This window comes from Mobula hypostoma, chromosome 8 (genome assembly GCF_963921235.1).
Source record: "Mobula hypostoma chromosome 8, sMobHyp1.1, whole genome shotgun sequence".
Taxonomy (NCBI): Eukaryota; Metazoa; Chordata; class Chondrichthyes; order Myliobatiformes; family Myliobatidae; genus Mobula; species Mobula hypostoma.
This window is the reverse complement of record NC_086104.1, coordinates 132671178-132690498: the sequence shown is the minus strand read 5'-3', so window position 1 is coordinate 132690498 and position 19321 is coordinate 132671178. Positions and strand designations below refer to the sequence as shown.

General features: G+C 43.2%; 1 protein-coding gene across 1 annotated transcript in view; it reads right to left on the bottom strand.

Annotated features, from left to right (window-relative positions):
* Positions 1-19321, bottom strand: part of LOC134350973 (serine protease HTRA1-like) — a 38876-nt gene continuing 19555 nt past the window's right edge. The window contains exons 4-9 of the mRNA XM_063056912.1: positions 18772-18966; positions 11823-11855; positions 5386-5500; positions 4710-4767; positions 3052-3147; positions 1-788 (exon numbers count right to left, since the gene is read on the bottom strand). Of these exons, the coding sequence (XP_062912982.1) occupies positions 623-788; positions 3052-3147; positions 4710-4767; positions 5386-5500; positions 11823-11855; positions 18772-18966 (663 nt within the window). The 3' untranslated portion in view covers positions 1-622. The remainder of the gene's footprint in view (positions 789-3051; positions 3148-4709; positions 4768-5385; positions 5501-11822; positions 11856-18771; positions 18967-19321) is intronic.

The following is a 19321-nucleotide window of genomic DNA, read 5'->3' as shown; positions in this document are numbered from 1 at the left end:
GTTATTAAAAACGCCTTTATTTCTGAAAATCCTGGAAAAATAACTTTTTTTATTGCAAGTCTGAAACTCTGTGGCCCCAACCCCTTTTTTCTCCCCAATGACAATCATTTTTACAATGCAATTTTTCTAGAGTTTTCATAGCAAAGCATCTATTGCATTACAGCAGAACTACCTGTATATACGAAGTACCAAGTCCAAAGAAAGATGCGAAGAACTGCAAAGTGGAGTAAGCATTGTCGCTGGGACCAATCTTGCGCCAGCAATGAGTTTGGAGAAGAGGCAGGTGAATGCCAGTCAGGATGAATTGTAGGATAGGTTGAGTTAAATTGGCTGACCAAACTCAGTTGCTGCGTTCTGTCACCCTGGACTTAAAAGCAAATGTGGAAGAATACCCTTCGATATGCATCGTCCAATTTTCCAAATGTTGCTTGAAGTGTTTTCAGGCAAGTATGACAGTAGAGTTCACGTTTTTATTTATAACTACAAAGCCCTTAACAGACACAATTAACATTGAAACTTTCTTAAGAGACTATGTATGGTCAACATATTCAAGTAGAACAGCCTTTATATCTGGTTATGCTGATCTGCGATTAAACAGGTTTCATTAAAAAAAGTATCAGTTCTACTCAATGATGTCAGGTACTACAGTGATCATCAAGTCTTCATTTCCACGCCGCACAACAAGGGACAGAGTGTCGTTGTTTTTGATTGCCTCACTGACTTGTTCAGAGGAGGTGATTGTATTTCCGTTGATGCTGATGATAATATCACGGTCTTTTAAGCCAGCACTGAAACAACAGTGTAAGAGTATTACCAGCTTAGTCATCATTGCAGTGAGAGCCACAACAACTAGTATTAAAAGCAACTAAATGCATTGGTGATAATCATGGACAACAAGATGCTGAATAAGTGCTCTGTCCTGGCTCCACTTTCCTCAGAAAACATTCCCCTCATAAATGCCCACGCCGGCCCCCTATGCGTTGGTGTAGTAGTAGTCATAAATGCATCTACTGTTCTTTTTATGGACAAGTGGTGATGGATAAATAAGCTATTTAAATAATATAATCTCATTATTTACCTATGGTTTAAAAGGCAAGTGCATTCACTGAGGTTGCAAAGGACATATTAAAACATTACAAGCAAATATCCATGTTTGAATCTTCAGGGAAAACCACTTATAATAAATCAAAGTATAGTATCTAATGTCACTATTTCTCTAATACAGAGGAGACCATGCCGTGAACACCAAGTGCAGTACACCAATTTGGATAAATGAAAGGCTGTTCGGGTACCTGGACAGTAAGAAGGAATGAGGTGAAAGGGTCTGTGTTGCACCTCTGGCCACTGTATGGCAAGTACCCTGAGAAATGAGGTGGGGAGAGAGAGAAGAGCGATCCAGGGAGCTGGAGGGACAGGTACCCATGGAATCCCGGAGCAGAGAGGAGAAGGGTCTGGAGATGGAATCTCAGTGAAAGTGCTGAAATAATGGTGGGTGATATATTCAACGGTGAAGCTGGTGATACAGAAGGTGAGGAGTGAAGAAGTCATACCCTGGCCAGGAGAGAAACCATGCCAGAAAGAAATTGTGCTTGAGTACCTCATCAATCAAGGTGATGGGAAAGCCATGCTTTATATAAAAGAGAGGAAGTCATCTCAAAGACTCTGGTGTGAAAAGTCTTGTTACCAGTACAAATATTGAAAGAATGGTTTGGAATCCCTGATGGAAGCAGAATGGGGAGGAGTAGTCAAAAGAGCTGTGGGAGTCTGGGCTTGTCAGCATGCCGGTTGATAACCTATTTCCTGGGATTAAGATTATGAAAAGGATCCTGTAAGGTGGGAGGAGGGAGAAATTGACAGCAAAAGTTATAGCATTTGAGTTCTGTGCAGATCCAGTGATCAGCACCAATACATTCATTAACATAATGGAAAGAGTTGAGGGAGGGAGCAAATGAGGTAAGGGAGTCAGTGCGGAAGGGGTGGGTTAGTCCTCTGTTCAAGGAAAAGCCAAAGGGTTTTCAGACCATTCCAGGCATGGGCCAGAGATGTAGATGGACTTGACATGTGACATGAAGATGAACAGTCTGGGATGGGAGCTGGAAGTTGTCAGAGAACAGCAAAGGTGGCCAAACATTTTAATTCCAATTTCCCATTCCTGTTACGACATGTCGGTCTATGGCCACCTCTTGTGCCACAATGAGGCAACCCTCAGGGTGGAGAGGCAACCCAATGGTATGAATATTGATTTCTCCTTCTGGAAAATAAAAAAATCCCCTCCCTCCCCTCTTTTTCTACTCCCCACTCTGGCCTCTTACCTCATCTCCCCTGGATCCCTTCTTCCTTCCCTTTCTCTTATGTTCCACTTTCCTCTCCTTTCCAGCCCTTTACCTTTCCTACCCAGCTGGCTTCACCTACCACTTCCAGCTATCCTCCTTCCCATACCCCCACTTTTTTTTTATTCTGGCGTCTTCCCCTTTCCTTTCCAGTCCTGAAGGAGGGTCTTGCCTTGAAACGTCAACTGTTTACTTATTTCCATAGATGCTGCCTGACCTACTGAGTTCCTACAGCACTTTGTGTGTGCTACTTTGAATTTCCAGTATCTGCAGACCTTCCTACATAGAGTTTTGCTGTGTCTACATCTTGCACTTTCAGTATTTACTTTCATTTCTCCCTTCCTCCATTGACCAGCCAGCACCAGCACTAACCTGGACAACACACTAATTCCCTCAGTTCTCTCCATCCTTGCCCTCCTCCACAACTTAAAACCCACTCACTTACCACTATTTCCAATTCTCGTGAAGGACAATTAACCTGAAGTGTTAAGTGCTCCTCCCTCGACTGAACCCCAAAATACCTTCAGCACTTCAGTTTTTTTCCAGATTCCAGCACCTGCAACTCCTCGAATTTCAATTATCAATACAAACATCATGTAACAAGTTCAGAAACCAGTTAACTTCTGCACTGGCAAGTCCAAACAGCAGGAAGATTTCTCACTTCTAGCCTTCACCCAATGTTTTGATATGATCAGCCACGGGTTAATATTGAATTACTTACCTTGCTGCTGGTGTTGCTGGAATGACTTCAAATATGTAAACCCCAGCGGAAACATCAGGGAAGTCTTTGTCACGCATCTTCAGGTCACGCAAGAGACTGCAATGGAATAGTATTGATTACAAGTTTGCAAACTGCATTCACCAAAATTTTGACAAATCCAGGATCTTATGGTTTGTCACTTCACTAAGTTTTGTGATGTGAGGTTTGCAAAGCAACAGTATGAATCAGAATCAGGTTTAATACCACCAGCATATGTTGTGAAATTTCTTGTTTTGCCGCAGCAGTACATCGCAATACATAAACTGTAAATTACAGTAAGTATATATATATATATATATATATATATATATATATATCTTTTTTTTAAAAAAAAGTTAAATTAAGTAGTGCAAAAAGAGGGAAAAACAGTAGTGAAGTAGTGTTCATGGGATAAATGTCCATTCAGAAATCTGAGGGCAGAGAAGGAGCTGTTCCTGAATAGTTGAGGGTGTGCCTTCAGGATTCTGTACCTCCTCCCTGATGGTAGCAATGACTCCTTGAAGATGTCCTTGGACGTTGGGGAGACACCTGCCCATGATGGAGCTGACTGAGTTCATAACTTTCTGCAACCTATTTTGATCTTGCAATGACTGCCGATGGGAATACTGGGATTAACTTCCCTCGATAATGGCCAGGATTTAGCCTACAACCAATTCATTTTCCCTATAGCTCAAAGATTTAGCAGGTCAGGGTCCACATGGTCCTGATTCAGACCATCATGTTTGACAAATGTGAACCAGGTGACTGTGGTGTTCCAGAACAATCCCTGCCTACAAACTCCTGTGCAAGATTTTGGCAGAGGACTAAGCCATAACAGCACAGCTTTGCCAGCTGTCGTGATTTAAGTGCATCCTACTATCTTAAACATGCAAAATTCAATTCAAGGTTAGTTATTATTACAGAGACAATTATTATAAATTACAGAAAAAAAATTTAAAATGTTAGTTCCTTTCTCACAGATCTAAATGAATATGCTTCCAGATTTGGTACTGAGACTAACTAGGGACGGACGCCAACAGCAGGAGAGTGTTGGAGAGTTTGTATTAGTCCCCCGTTCTGTTGTTGGACTCCACGGGCCAGTGTCAAAACACAGTTAGCAGACTTAGCATGCGTGATCAAATCCGCATCCTTGTAGAGATCCCAAATCTTGTGGGCACTTCATTAAGGAGTTCTGTCAGTTCTTGGTGGAAATGATGGGAAAACTTCCTGTGGCCGTTCACACTGGTTCTCAGAATCACATCATTATCACTACTGAGCAAAATCCATTAAGATTTCATGTTTCCCACATTGGAAAAGGAGGCCATTTGGCCCATGAAGTCTGTGCCATCTCTGAGCAATCCCATTCCCCTACTTACTTCTCTGTAACCTTTTCTATCTCACATGTTCATCAACTCCAATTCTCTATTAACTCTTGGGAATTTACAGAGGCTAATTAATTGTGGCACAGCAGTGAATTGAGATGTGGGAGGATCCCACGTAGTCACAGGGAGAAGGTGCAAATTCCTCTAGGACAGGACCAAAGATCAGCATTGAGGGTAGGTAGATGCAGCCCTAAGGCAGCAGATCTACCTGCCATGCCACAAAGTCGAAGTTAATGCCAGCAGATTCTGGACAGTTACCTTGGTGTTAGGGCCACCATCCTTATCCCCATGTATTTCTTCTTTGGTGATGTGTTTCCTGTTGGCAGAAACTGGAATTAGTTCAATTGTTGTACATGAAGGATTCTGTCCACATGTGGAGATGGTGTCACCCCATTTTCCTTCTGAGAGCATTGACTTTTGCTAAGGCTCAATTGTCACCTGCTCTTCTCAAGATCTGGGAAGCAGCTGATTTTGTAGGCGATCTGGGTGGAATATAACAGCCCAACCTCTTCATAGATGCAATTTGGAATCCCTGTTCACTGGCCAAGTTAATCCCAAATCTACCCTCTCCTTCAACTGTAGCAGACATCTTCCCAACCTTCACCACCCTTCTGCACTGACACAAGAAGAACAAAACAAGCAAGGGGTTAAAATCTTCTCACTTCTGCAACCGTGAATTAATGGCACATGAATATGGGGGCATGGGGATTTGCATTAAAGAAAATAACGGCTTTGCACTGGCACTTTAAAAAGCACGGAAGTGAGCCACAAATATGCAGGGTCTTTCCTTTCTGCTTATTTCACAGTTTTCAGAATCAAAACCAGCTGATGTTCCCCCTTGACTTCGCATTGAGAGCAGCAGCTAATGGTGAACAGTGAGACAAAGCACAGCTGGTTGCGATCAACGACAACCTGCTAACTCAGTGCCTCGTACCTTTCTGCTGCCGGTCGTGGGACTCGGCGAGGAACTGCTGAATCCTGTGTGCGGGGATTGCAAACGATATTCCGGCAGTCACCTTGAGCGTGTTAATGCCGATAACCTCTCCATCCTGCAAAGTAGAAGGGAACAGTAATCAAACAGCCCGGCATTAAACTGCCTGCGAGCTGACGCTCTCTCCACATTGAAAGGCTGAGGACATTGTACTCACTTCTCAAGTCCTACATTTTTACTCCTATGTGTTTAGACCAAATCGAGAAAGGGGTTTGGGTGCAATGAAATCCCCAAAAAACATCGACTCAGGTTGGGTGAGATGAGCTTCATTAGCAATCCTTAGGCTGAGTCAACAGGCCATCTCCGTCCAGAAGACAGGCCCTTCATATACTTAATTGGAGAAGATCCAATGCATCACTTTCTTTCCCCTCCTTCTCCTACAAGAACACCACTCCATTTTTCCAATTTACCCTGTTGTGGCCCTGGCACTGCTGTCTGTAGTGACAGCCCTGTACTCTGTATTTTCATTTACAACCTTGATGTATGATCTGTCTGGCTGGCATGGAAACAAAAGCTTTTCACTGTCACATGATACGTGAATGTAATAAACCAATGCCAACCCATTGCCCTCCTAGCTTTCCCGCTCCGTCCCCTCCTTTCCAAACCTGGACAGACTTCCATCCTCCTCCATTGATCTCTATGAAGGCCCCAAAGACATCTCCAAACATTCTCTCTCTCTTCCATAATCATGTCTTCCTTTCCTACATTCACCAAAATGCCCCCACCATAACCCCTGGCTCTCAATCAATGTCACTTCCAGAACCTTTTCTCCAGCTTCCACCCTGATATTTGTCCATCCATCCCTCTCCCAACTTCTTATCGCTCAGGACAACCACACCCCAGTGCCAAACTCTCATCTCTCCCCTCCTCTCAGCCATGGTCCTCTGCTGACAGTCTCTGGCTCCTGACCTCATTTTCTGCAGCTCACAAGCAACGTCCATGGCAGCAGCTGGTGGGAGCCAGTGATCTCTCAGTCTTCCAGCTGCAAAGTGCCTTCCGCTTCCCCATTTCTACTGGAGCCTGAGAGTCCACTGATCTAGTGGATACTTGTAGTCGTATCCCCTCTTCGGAAACTGGAGACCAGATCCTGTTTCACATGGTTCCCACCACACCCCGTCAACATGACAGTGCGTTAACTGGCAGCTGCAAGTTGACCCAAGATGATTAAGTGGCAAATGAATCAAAGGGGGGGGGGTCAATGGAGAACAGGTACCGTGGTTCTGGGGAGAAAGAGGAAGGAGAAAACCAAAACAAGAGAAAATCCGCAGATGCTGGAAATCCAAGCAACACACTCAAAGAAGGGTGAAAACTGAACTCCCGTTCTGGGGGATGATACCAACCCAAATGGCTGAGTGTGCTTCCGTGCTGTAATATTGAAGCTCAGATATTTTATAGTGCAAAGAGGCTGCCACTCAGTCAAGAGGGGGACATAAATGGAGTTTATTGTCATGTACGCAAGTACAGTAGGGTAAAGATACAATGAAAAATCTTGCTTGCAGCAGTATCACAGGCAGGTAGGTACAAACATCACACAGAATATTAAGGCATCCGTTAGTCTTGCGAGACCATGGATCTACGCCTGGAAAGTCTTCGCTCTCCAGGGCACCCACCTGGGCAAGGTTGTACGGAAGACCAGCAGTTGCCCATGCTGCAAGTCTCCCCTCTCCACGACACCAATGTTGTCCAAGGGAAGGGCACTAGGACCCATACAGCTTGGCACTGGTGCCGTCGCAGAGCAATGTGTGATTAAGTGCCTTGCTCAAGGACACAACATGTTCCCTCGGCTGGGGCTCGAACTCATGACCTTCAGGTAGCTAGTCCAATGCCTTAACCACTTGGCCACGTGCCCACACACACAGAATATAAATTATCCATAAATTGTATCGTGACCAATATTTATCCCTCAGTCAATACAAAATAAAAGGTCACTATCACAGTGCTGTGGTTAGTTGTTGCATTCGCTTACAATAGTGGTTAGACTTTGTAAGGAGTACTTCACTTGATACCACAAGGTCAAGAGCAGATGTACAATATAACGTTATATTAAATCGTCAGCAGATTTTGTGAAGTCCAGTTTGCTGGCTCGCTGCCAGGTGACTGAAGTGGAAGATATTTAAGAAGAGGACAGATTTTCTGGAATAGAGGACAAGATGGACTGCTAGTTACTGGAAAGGGACTGGGCTACTGGGAATGCTGGGTAACTGAAATATCTGACTTGTGCCTCCACTATCTCATAACATTGCTGCTGGCACTCGATCCCCTGGAAAGAGCTGAACAGTTTACCCATTCACGAAGAGAATCTGTTTTCATTCTCAGTATGCACGTGGACATCCCTGGTGTCCAGCATTTAAACAAAGGTTTATTTGTCGACGTGTTTCATGGAACTTCACTGAGGCTCCAAGAAGCACGAGCAAATATTAATAGTTGACCTCTTTGGGCCCAAGTCATTGCTGAATTTTGCTGGATCACTTCTAAATAAACTTTCCCATTCCATGGCTAACCCAGCTACGAGCGTTATAAAAGAGTGAACCATTGGAATGGCATGTGGTGCTGGCTGTCTTACAGCTCCAGTGACTCAGGTTCAATCCTGACCTCTGCTGCTGTCTATGTAGAGTTTCCATGCTCTCCCCAAGACTGACTAGGGCTCTTCTATTCACTCCAGTTTCCTCCCATATTCCAAAAAAAATGCACAGGTTTGTTGGTGCTGCTGTCAATTACTTGTTAGCAGAGATAAATGGCGAAAGAATTACAGACATTGACAGGTATGCAAGAGAGAAATAAGGAGAAAGAATGGGATCTACTGGAGTTGCTGTACTGGGAGTTAGCATAGATCCAATGGGCTGAATGGCATCCTCTTCACAGCGACCCATCAGACTGGAGGTGCAAAAGCCCGAAGTCCTCCGCCATTAAGTACAAGAGCAGCTACTTCCCTTCAACTGTTCGGGTGTTGAACCAGCCGGCAAAGCCCTAATTGCTTTGACACTTTGGGAACAGCTTCTTTCCAACTGTGATAAGACTGCTGAACGGATCCTGACCCGGATCTGGGCCGTACCCTCCAAATATCCGGACCTGCCTCTCAGTTTTTTCACACTGCCTTACTTTCCATTTTTCTATTTTCTATTTATGATCTATAATTAAAACTTATAATATTTACAAATTTTTACTATTTTTAATATTTTTAATGCTTAATATTTGTAATCCAGGGAGCAGGAAGCGCAGAATCAAATATCGCTGTGATGATTGTACGTTCTAGTATTAATTGTTTGGCGACAATAAAGTATAAAGTATAAAGTATTAGTTTGCTCTACAGGGGATTTTGCCTCTTTTTAAAATTGTGCTCTTTCTTGTAAAAATTGTGTATAATTAATGCTTAATTTATACTTTTCTTGTGAATGCTGCTTATATGATGTAACACACCTGTGATGCTGCTGCAAGTACGTTTTCCGTTGCACCTGTGAACTTGACCTTGACCTTTCTGGTGCTATGCGCCTGTGATGATGCTGCCGCAGGTTTCCCACCGCTCTTGTGCATATGACAATAAACTTGGCTTTGGTTGTTTCCAGTTGACACAGGCACTTCCAGTGCTTAACAATTATAACATTCAGGGAGGTCATGTAAACACCAACCATCAACACAGTTTGGTGGTATTATGGAGACCCTGATTAAGACACAGTGGCAAAGAGACAAATCTGCCATTTGCAACAGGAGTGGAAAGAGTCACAGAGGAGCCCTGCAGTACCACTAACCTTCCTAGCAACACTCTGCTTCCCCCACTGCCTCCAGGTAAAAGAAGCACATTCATTAAGGGAATGGTGTCTGGAGAATTTTTTTAAAATAAGAGATCAGTAGTCATAGCAATGGCCTGGTTCCAAGCAGGCCAATGATCAATATTTGCTCTGAGCCTTCCAAAAGTTCCATAAGTGTGTTGACAAGTAATAACTTAGTTTAAGTGCTGGACGCTGAGGTTCTCTATGTTCCAGTACAGAGGCAGATTGAGGGGATAGCCCAACCTGAACCTGCCCTGGTTGGGACAGGGTCATAAAGCCAGTCTAACCAACTGAAGCTCTCCTGCAAGTCCCACAGCAGGGAAAGGTCCAGAAGCAAAGCCGGGCCACTCAAACATCGTAAACACAAGAGGTTGTGCAGATGCCGAAAATCCAGAGAAACACACACAAAATGCTGGAGGAGCTCAGCCGGTCAGTTAGCATCTATGGAGAGGAATAAAGAGCCGACGATTTGGGGCGAGACCTTTCTTCAGGACTGGAAAGCAAAGGGGTGTAGGTTGGAATAAGAAAACAGGCCGATAGGAAGGAATACAAACCAGGAGGTCATTGTGTGTGAGTGTCACTCAGAGATCCTCATCCCTGCCACACACCAGCTCTGGTTTCCACAAGAACGCAATCCCGATTCTTTAAATAAAAATAACCACAGCTTTTCAGGAACGTTTCACACAACAGGGAAAGAACATCAGCTGAATTAAATCTGGAGCTATACATGTGACCCAGGGGATTAACCTCTGCTGTGGGGGTTGCAAGCTCTCATAAACCGCAACTTAGCATGCCCAATACCACACTGCTGAAAATGGTGCCTGTTATTTATGGTCACAGGGGAAGTATTGTTTAGGATGTAGCAACAACACAGAACAATCATAATGGCCCAGCCAACCACATGGTGGCCGTGGTCTCCACTGTATTACACAACTGCTCCTTGAAAACATCAGCAGACTTCACCACAGATCTCACTAGAGATAAGCTTGCCCCAGTATTGCAGGCTATTCCAAACATTCAGACTGACTCCCACATCCTCACTCCTTGCCTGAGACTTAATGATATTGGTTTATTTTGGTTTACAAATGCTCATGATAAATGATCAGCTAATGTTCTTGTTCTAATGAAAAAATATAGTAGCAAAGTTTCAAAATCTCTTGTCCAAGAAGCGTGAGGTATGGGAAGTGTGGTGGAAAGAGGGAACAGAGACTCCTGCCCTCCTCCCCATACATAGAAACATAGAAACATAGAAAATAGGTGCAGGTGTAGGCCATTCGGCCCTTCAAGCCTGCACCACCATTCAGTATGATCATGGCTGATCATCCATACCCCCTGATCCCTTTAGCCACAAGGGCCTTATCTAACTCCCTCTTAAATATAGCCAATGAACTGGCCTCAACTGTTTCCTGTGGCAGAGAATTCCACAGATTCACCACTCTCTGTGTGAAGAAGTTTTTCCTAATCTCGGTCCTAAAAGGCTTCCCCTTTATCCTCAAACTGTGACCCCATTTAATCACTCAGCATGATCCTGAGGTGGGTGTGAATTTGTTTCCCCTTATGGGAGAATCTAGGACTCGGGATCACTGTCAAACTATCAGGAGTTTCACAGATATGACAGACAAAGGGAAATAATGCAGGTCAAGCAACACTGATGGAAATGAATAGATAGTCAACATTTCGGTCTGAGGCCCTTCTTCAGGACTGAGAAGGAAGAGGGAAGATGCCAGAATAAAAAGGTGGGGGAGTGGGGGGGGGTAGATTTTGCTAGAAGGTGATAGGTGAAGACAGCTGGGTGGGGAAGGTAAAGGGCTGGAGAAGAAAGAATCTGATAGGGACCATAGGAGAAAGGGAAGGAGGAGGGGACCAGGGGAAAGTAATAGGCAGGTGAGAAGAGGTAAAAGGCCGGAGTGGGGAATAGAGGAAGAGGGGGAAGAAATGCTTCTTTTCAAGGGATGTGAGAATTAGGAAATCTCTACCTCAAAAAGACAGTCCAACTTTGAATATCTAAATCATAAGCAGACAGATTTGTGATAATTGAGAAAGTTATCATAGAAACATAGAAACATAGAAAATAGGTGCAGGAGTAGGCCATTCGGCCCTTCGAGCCTGCACCGCCATTCAGTATGATCATGGCTGATCATCCAACTCAGAACCCCGCCCCAGCCTTCCCTCCATACCCCCTGATCCCTTTAGCCACAAGGGCCATATCTAACTCCCTCTTAAATATAGCCAATGAATCATAGGCTCGAATGTTCAGATAAGCCTGTGGTCAAATCATCCATGATCTTATTAACTGTTGGAGCAGGATCAAGGGCTGGGAAACAGTCATTCACACCTGTTCCCCATTTATTCGGCCATATTAATATTTGCAAGCAAGTGATTCACGGAGCCCTCAGGTGATCAAATCTAACGTCTGCCTAAAGTGCCTATTAGCATTATTAGCATGAATTTAATGTCTAAATTTCTAATAGCACATTTCATCATATATCACATATGCAATTATAACACTCTGCTGTTTTCTTTACCTAGCTAGTATTAATCTAAAAAACATTTCTTCAAAACTTATACTGTGTGCAAACTTAAATAAATACTATATATTAAAAAGCTGCTCACCAGATTGACAAGTGGTCCTCCTGAGTTTCCATACTGAAATAAAAATGAGAAGTTTCGTGATTTTAATAAATTATTTTATAAAATCCGCCCAAGATATTACTTGCACAGGGTTTATTAAAATGTGAAATGTTGACTTTAAACCCGCAATGTAAAATGTTGCAGAAGAGTTCCTATTTGTTTGTCTTGGGACGGCCTTTCCCAAGGCCTGTAATAATTACCCAGCTCAACGTTACCCAGATGACTAATAATACACTTTAAATGGAGTCTAGTAGCAGACCAAGTCAACACACTACGTAATAGTCTGTATGACCTACTACATTGTAATTCAACATTCATGTTTAGAGATTTATTCAGTTTCTTTTAAATGTCCCTGCACTCTCCACTGACGTCATTAAGTTGCTTCCTTTCTTCTTGTAGTTTATTTACATACTGCCCGTTATGACGCTTGCCGGTTAGAAGAAGCAAAATGCCTGAACTCATGAGAATACTCTGGCTGTGGCCCTGATATGAGGCACTATTCAGGCAAGACGTCAATGAATTGGCTGCAGTGGTGGGAAAAGGTCACTCCAGGGCGTGGAGCTCGTTCCGTGGAGGGACGGGAGTCAGTTACACAAATCCAGCATCGACAGATTTTCGTATGTTAGTTATATAAATCATTTTCTTTTTGAAGGAAACAGGTAAACTATTTCTGGTCTTTGGTGAATCATAGGTAAGGGAACAGAGAGTAAATATAGTAAACGGAGGGGCAAGGAAACATTTCAGACACAGTGGTCTGCTGAAATCAGGAAATTACAACTCAGTTATTTATTTTAAATCAAATTGTAGATTTTGTTAAACAGAAGTATTAAGAGAAAGAAAAAGAAGACAGGTAAGTCACAGATTAGTCTTTCTGCACTCCTGGGTGATGCTGGTGAGGGCTGCATGTGGAATATTGTGTCGCTTGGCTATAGGAAAGATGCCATCAAGCTGAAGAGAGTGCAGAGGAGAATTACGAGGATGTTGCTGTGTCTCAAAGAATTTAATTTTGTGAGGGTGAGCACTCAAACTTTATTCAATGCAGACAGAACAGGCAGGTGACCTTACAGGGCTCACAAGGGGCATGGGTAGGGTGAATGCATGCAGTCTTTTTTCCAGGGTTAGCAAATTAATAATTAGAGAGTACAGTATATGTTTAAAGTGAGAGGGCAGAGATTTAATAGTAACCTGAAAGGCAACTTCTTCCACACAGAAGACAGTCCTTATAGGGAATAAGGAACAGGAAGTGGCTGCAGCAGGTACAGTACCAACATTTCAAAGACGGGTACATGGATAGGAAAGTCTAGAGGGATCTGGGACTAGCTTCAATGGGAAAATTGACTGGCCTGGACCAGTTGGTCCAATAGGGTTTGTTTCCATTCTGCAGGATACGACTCCAGTACCCTAAAAGTGAACAGACCGGAGTTCTCTTCCTTTTTTACTCTCAAGCTAAGCTGCAAGCCAGAGGTTTGCCAGCAAACAACCAGGATAAGTTAGTCCTAAATAATCCATTTTAAATATTAATTTATGTTGTATATACAGAGGCAGCAGGGGAAGAGGGAAACTTTGTTCACAAGTTCAGAATTCAGAAGCTAACATGTGCATGTGAACTAGTCCCAAACATTTGGACATCAGAGCTCTGCGGATTTGGAGGGAAATCTGTCTGCTGAATTCACACCAGGTTGGAACAAAGGTACAAAGGGAGAGGAACAGCTACAAGGGAGAAAGTGCAAGGTAATTTACATTTTTTAATCAAATTAATTCGATTAAATTGAAATGTTTGGCATTTTCTAGTGTTTATAATAGAGTCAGCACAGAAAAACCCATTAGATCCATGCAGATCTTCTGCCCATCTATATTTCATTGGGATTGTGTCCCTCTATGCTCTGCTTATTTATGCAATCCCTAAATAACTCTTAAACATGCAGTAACAACTTATCAGTTTCCACCAACTCCTCTGGTAGCATTTTTCAGATAGCCAGTTTTTAAAAAAACAACACATTTCCGTGTTTGATAGTTAACATTTGTGAATCTCAGAAACTTCCAGAAGCATGGGAGTTCATTGACAGTTTAGGCTGTGGGGGTCTCCCAAGTTTTTCTGCGGACACGGATTACTAGTTATCCCCAATGTCGTGCGCTGCACAGATGCTTTTCTGAGCGGCCTCCTGGAGGAAATGTGTGCTGGGAAACTGACATGAAACAACTTCAGATTTTAATGGGCAGGCAGCAACAAATTAACTTCCCTGGCAAAAAAAAATCATTCGAGTCCTTTAAAAACAAAAGAGCAAATACAAACGGTAGTTCAGATCTAGACAAGGAGCAGTTTCATTCACAAAAAGATGAATCTGTACATTCAGCAAAAAACTGCTTTTGTTCAGTACCCAACCTTGTTAGTAAATATACTTATTTTTTTAAGGTTAAGTGTAGAGAACTGCCATTCAGCCCAAACATCCATGCTGGTAGTTATACCCCATTTTGAGATGTCTCTGGACTTTTACTCATCCAAATCCATCAGCATTACCCTCTATTTCTTTCTTCTATGCATTGTTCAGGCTCCCATTAAATACATCTAGACCACTTGACTAAACCACTGTCTGTGGGAGTGAGTACCAAATTCTCGTCACTCCCTGGCTAAAACAGTGCCTTCCTAATCCTATATTATATTTCCACAGTGAATGTTGTACATCAGTGAGTGTCTGCTCAGCCCCACAAGTGAAAATATTCTCTCTTCATCCACTCAAAAGTTCTGACCATTTTAAGGGCATCTACTGGGAATCTTCTCAGCCCTTTTTTAGTCAAAGGAAGAAATTAAATTTGTTTATCTGTTCCTGATACATATAAATTTGCACTTTTGGTATAATCCCTGCAAAATCTTCCCTGTACTCCATATCCTTTTCTGTAATCTAACAACCAGGTTGGAAGTTACATAACCAGACATGACACAGATTCCATCCCTCCAGAAATAAATCCCAAAGCATGGTTTGCTTTTTAATGACCCTTCTAACCTGAGGCACAACTTTTAGTGATTGTTCCGTATGTTCCTTTACCCCATCTACATTCCGACCAACCAAGTAGTCAGTATCTTTCTTATTCTCCTACCAGAATGTACTCACATACTTACATGTTAAAGGTTATTTGCCAATTAACTGCCCACTCTACAAATTCATCAATATCATCCTGTAATCTACTACAATCCTCCTCCATACTGACCACTCACTCAATTTGATTGCGCCTGCAAATTGAGAAATGGTGCTTTGATTCCAAGCCATTAATGGAAATTCAGAAGAGCAGTCCTTCTGGCCCTGACCCACACAAATCACCCCCACTCATGTGCTCTGTAAATGTCTCCCCCCCAGAACTGCCAGAAATCTACTCTGCTACCCACTCCCCAACTCAACACTCTTTCACGTCATTCATTGGTCCTTTATCGAACACCTTATCAGCAGCCTTTTGGAAGATCAGATGCATTACCTCTCTTTCTATTGGTTCATTATGATTCCAGATGTTCATTATGATACTTTGCCACTAGACGTTCTCCTATTCCATCATTTGAAAGGGATTCCATTGGATTTCCTACTTTAGTTGCCAGACCATGTTCTACTCTCCTTCCTAAACGTAGGGATTACACTAGTCATCCACCAGTCTTTCTGCGTTCACTTTTCTCAAACAAATTAAGTGCCTCTTATCTCTTCCTTGGAGTCTCCTAAAACGGATGCAATCCATCTGGGCCAGGGGTTTTTGTTTCCAAGTTTAAATGCCTTATGTCCTATTTCATTCATCATCTTTCTTTCCAATATCTATTTGTGCTTCTCCCTGGTGAACGCCAAAAGTAAAATAATAATTTAACCTTTCTGTGAACCCTTTTTCTTAATCCTGCACTGTCCGAAATAGGCCCCATTTCCAACCCAGCCTTTTTTGTACTGATGCTGAATATAAAATAGTATTTAACAATCATGGTTTTCTTTGTAACTTAGATTCATACATCCTAATCATTTTAACCTCCTTCCAAATCCCTTTATAGTCTCCCAATCATTCACTCCTCTAACCAACACACACAAAATGCTGGAGGAACTCAGCAGGCCAGGCAGCATCTACGGAAAATAAGTATAGTCGATGTTTCAGGCCGAGACCCTTTGGCAGGACTCACATTCACTCCTTTGCTACCTATGCATTTGGTGAACACCTTTTTACCTGCCCCAACTACTCTGTAAAGTCTTCCTTCATCCATTGAGTCTCACGTCCATTTAATTTCTTTTGTTTTCAGCAGTGCATTCCTTCTCACTCCCTTGAGTATCACTTTAAATGATAAGCTATCGCCCAGTTATTTTTATCCGGTATTAAGCAGATCCATTTGACTCCCATGAAGTGGAACATTTCATTATTCAGCAAAGTAAAATTGAAGTGCTCCTTGACTTTGTGCTAACGAAAGCCAACAGCAGTAAATTCATCGCATTTTTTCCCTTCTGCTTAATACAACTTGCAGCCCAACATGTGGCTTTTGAAACGGTTCCAGCTGCAGCCAGATGTGCTTGAAACCAGAACCAATCACCTCTCTTAATCAGAAATTAGGTTGGTATTCTATTAACTCTAAACAAAACTGTATAGTTTGCAAAAAAAAATGCATGCCGGCAATTATGCAAATGATTCCCTGTCTATTAGAGCACAGACCAGTGATGACCAAAGCTCTTTCCTGCTTATATCTCCCTCAGGCACAACTTGTTGTTCACCACTCTCATACATTTGTCTCCTCTGCTTCCCACTCTATCGCAATTCTTCCCTAGTTTACTCTGCCCGCCCATCCTCTCTCTTTCTTTGCAATTTAAAACCTGCTCTGCCTTTAACTTATCGCAGTTCTGATGAGAAACAGTCCCTCAAAGACCCACACTGTTTCTCTCCCCTCAGATACTGCATGAGCTGACAAGCACTTCCAGCCCTCTGTTTCAATTTCAACTTTCCAGCACCTTTGCTCCTAAATTACCGCGGCCTCTCGGGAGGAATTTAGAGATTTCCCAATTCTCTATCACATTGTTCTCTTTGTCAGTTCACAGCTCACATACACCAGTCACTGTACGGCCAGTGTCATGGATATCCATTGAGGAATTCTCAGCAATGCTAACCATATCCGTTGGTCCCACAGACCTTGTCACTCTCAAGACAAAAAATAATTTGATATAACTCAATTTCAACATGTTCCATTAGTGGGAGTAGGCTGGAATGAAACATTGGTTTTCAACAAAATAAACAAGCTTATCAGCTTAAAAATTTGGGAGTACACTTACAAACAAGGCTAGACACCAGGAAGCAAAGACATATTTTTTCACTCATACTGTGCAGCCTCAGGATATAAGGACGTCTCGTTGGAAAAGAGATGAAGAGGAATTTCTTTAGCCAGAGGGTGGTGAATTTGTGGAATTCATTGCCACAATTGCTGTGGAGACCAATCCACTGGGTATATTTATAATGGAGTTGATAGGAACTTAATTTGTAAGAGCATCAATTGTTATGGGGAGAAGGCAGGAGAATGGGGTTGAGAGGGAAAATAAATCAGCCACGACTGAATGGCAGAACAGTGTTGAAGGGGCGAGTGGCCATATTCTGCTCTGTGTTTTATGGTCTTGCGTACAGATCTCTGCCTTCTCCAAGCAATACTCCTCCAAGCCTAAACTTTCACTTATTTGCTGCTCTGCTGCACTCAAAGTTTTATCCCCATTTTTCCTGAGTTTAATTTTTTAAAATGCGCAGAAAGTTACGTGTTTAACAAGCATAGGTCTCTAGGGAGAGCACCCAAAATAACTTGAGGAAAGCAGCTGGACTTCTGGATCAGAGCAACCCAGACTGCCACCACTATGGCCATACTGTCTGGAGGAAAGTGTGAATCCTTCTTCAGCAGTTGGGGAAATAAGTAACTAATTAAATCTCGAATTGAAAGGAAAAGATTAGACTTGTTACCAGTACAAAGCTATCAGACTGACTAATGTCCCTCGATGGAACCTGCCATCGTTACTCTGTTTGGTGTATGGCTGACTGCAGACCCACAAATGTAGTTGACTCCTACCTGCCCCCTCAACTCAGGGACACAGAGAGGTGGATAACGGCAACACTCACAACACACTGGAGGAACTCAGCAGGTCGGGCAGCATCCGTGGAAACGGTCAGTCAACGTTTCGGGCCGGAACCCTTCGTCACGACTGTAGAGGGAAGGGGCAGAGGCCCTATAAAGAAGGTAGGGGGAGGGTGGGAAGGAGAAGGCTGGTAGGTTCCAGGTGAATAACTAGAAAGGGGAAAGATAAAGGGGTGGGGGAGGGAAGGCAGGAAAGGTGAAGAAGGAATAGGGGAAAACACAATGGGTAGTAGAAGGAGGCGGAACCATGAGGGAGGTGATAGGCAGCTGGGGGAGGGGGCAGTGTGAAATAGGAATAGAGGAAGGGAGGGGGAGGGAATTACCGGAAGTTGGAGACTTTCTATTCATGGTTTTGCCTCCTTCTACTACCCATTGTGTTTTCCCCTATTCCTTCTTCACCTTTCCTGCCTATCACCTCCCTGCTTCCCCTCCTCCACCCCTTGATCTTTCCCCTTTCTGGTTTTTCACCTGGAACCTACCAGCCTTCTCCTTCCCACCCTCCCCCCACCTTCTTTATAGGGCCTCTGCCCCTTCCCTCTACAGTCCTGACGAGGGGATCCGGCCCGAAACGTCGACTCATCGTTTCCACGGATGCTGCCCGACCTGCTGAGTTCCTCCAGCGTGTTGTGAGTGTTGCTTTAACCCCAGCATCTGCAGAGTATTTTTTGTTTTTGAGGTGGATAATAAATGCTCGCATTATCAACAACAACCACATCCCACTAATAAATTCAAGGACAAGTTCTGTTCTATTCATGGATAAATCTTACAGCTTTTGTATCTTTTGTTTACGGGTGTTCTACCCGTCGACCTTACGTTAATGATGGCATCTGTCTGGATGTATTCCATGTCGGAATCCTTTAGTCCCAGCTCCTTGCCGCCTCGCTCGGTCGTGCTGACAATTCCCGTCGTCACCGTGTTCTGCAGCGAGAAAGGACTTCCGATCGCCACCACAAACTCTCCAGGTCGCAGGTCAGAGGAGCGTGCCAGCAGAAGTACTGGGAGCAGACTCTGTTCAGAGGGAACAAGAATGGATTAATGCTCATTTTGTGGAGTGTGAAATGGTCCATCTCAAAGGCGTGCATAGTTTCGAACAGAAGTGATAATTAAGATCAAACTCCAAGGATCAGAGTTGTGATCAGTGACACACTTTTGACTCATTAAAGCCTCTGAGAAGGAATGTCAAGTATGTAATGGAATACACTTGTCTGGACAAGTGCAGCTCATTAAAACCAGGCAGTCACCAGAACAAAATAGTCTACTTGATCATTATCCCACCCAATAACCTGAGCATTCCTTCCCTCCGACCCCATGGCTGCAGTGTGTACTGTTTACAAACTATACTGCAATTATTTGCCTTGAATAG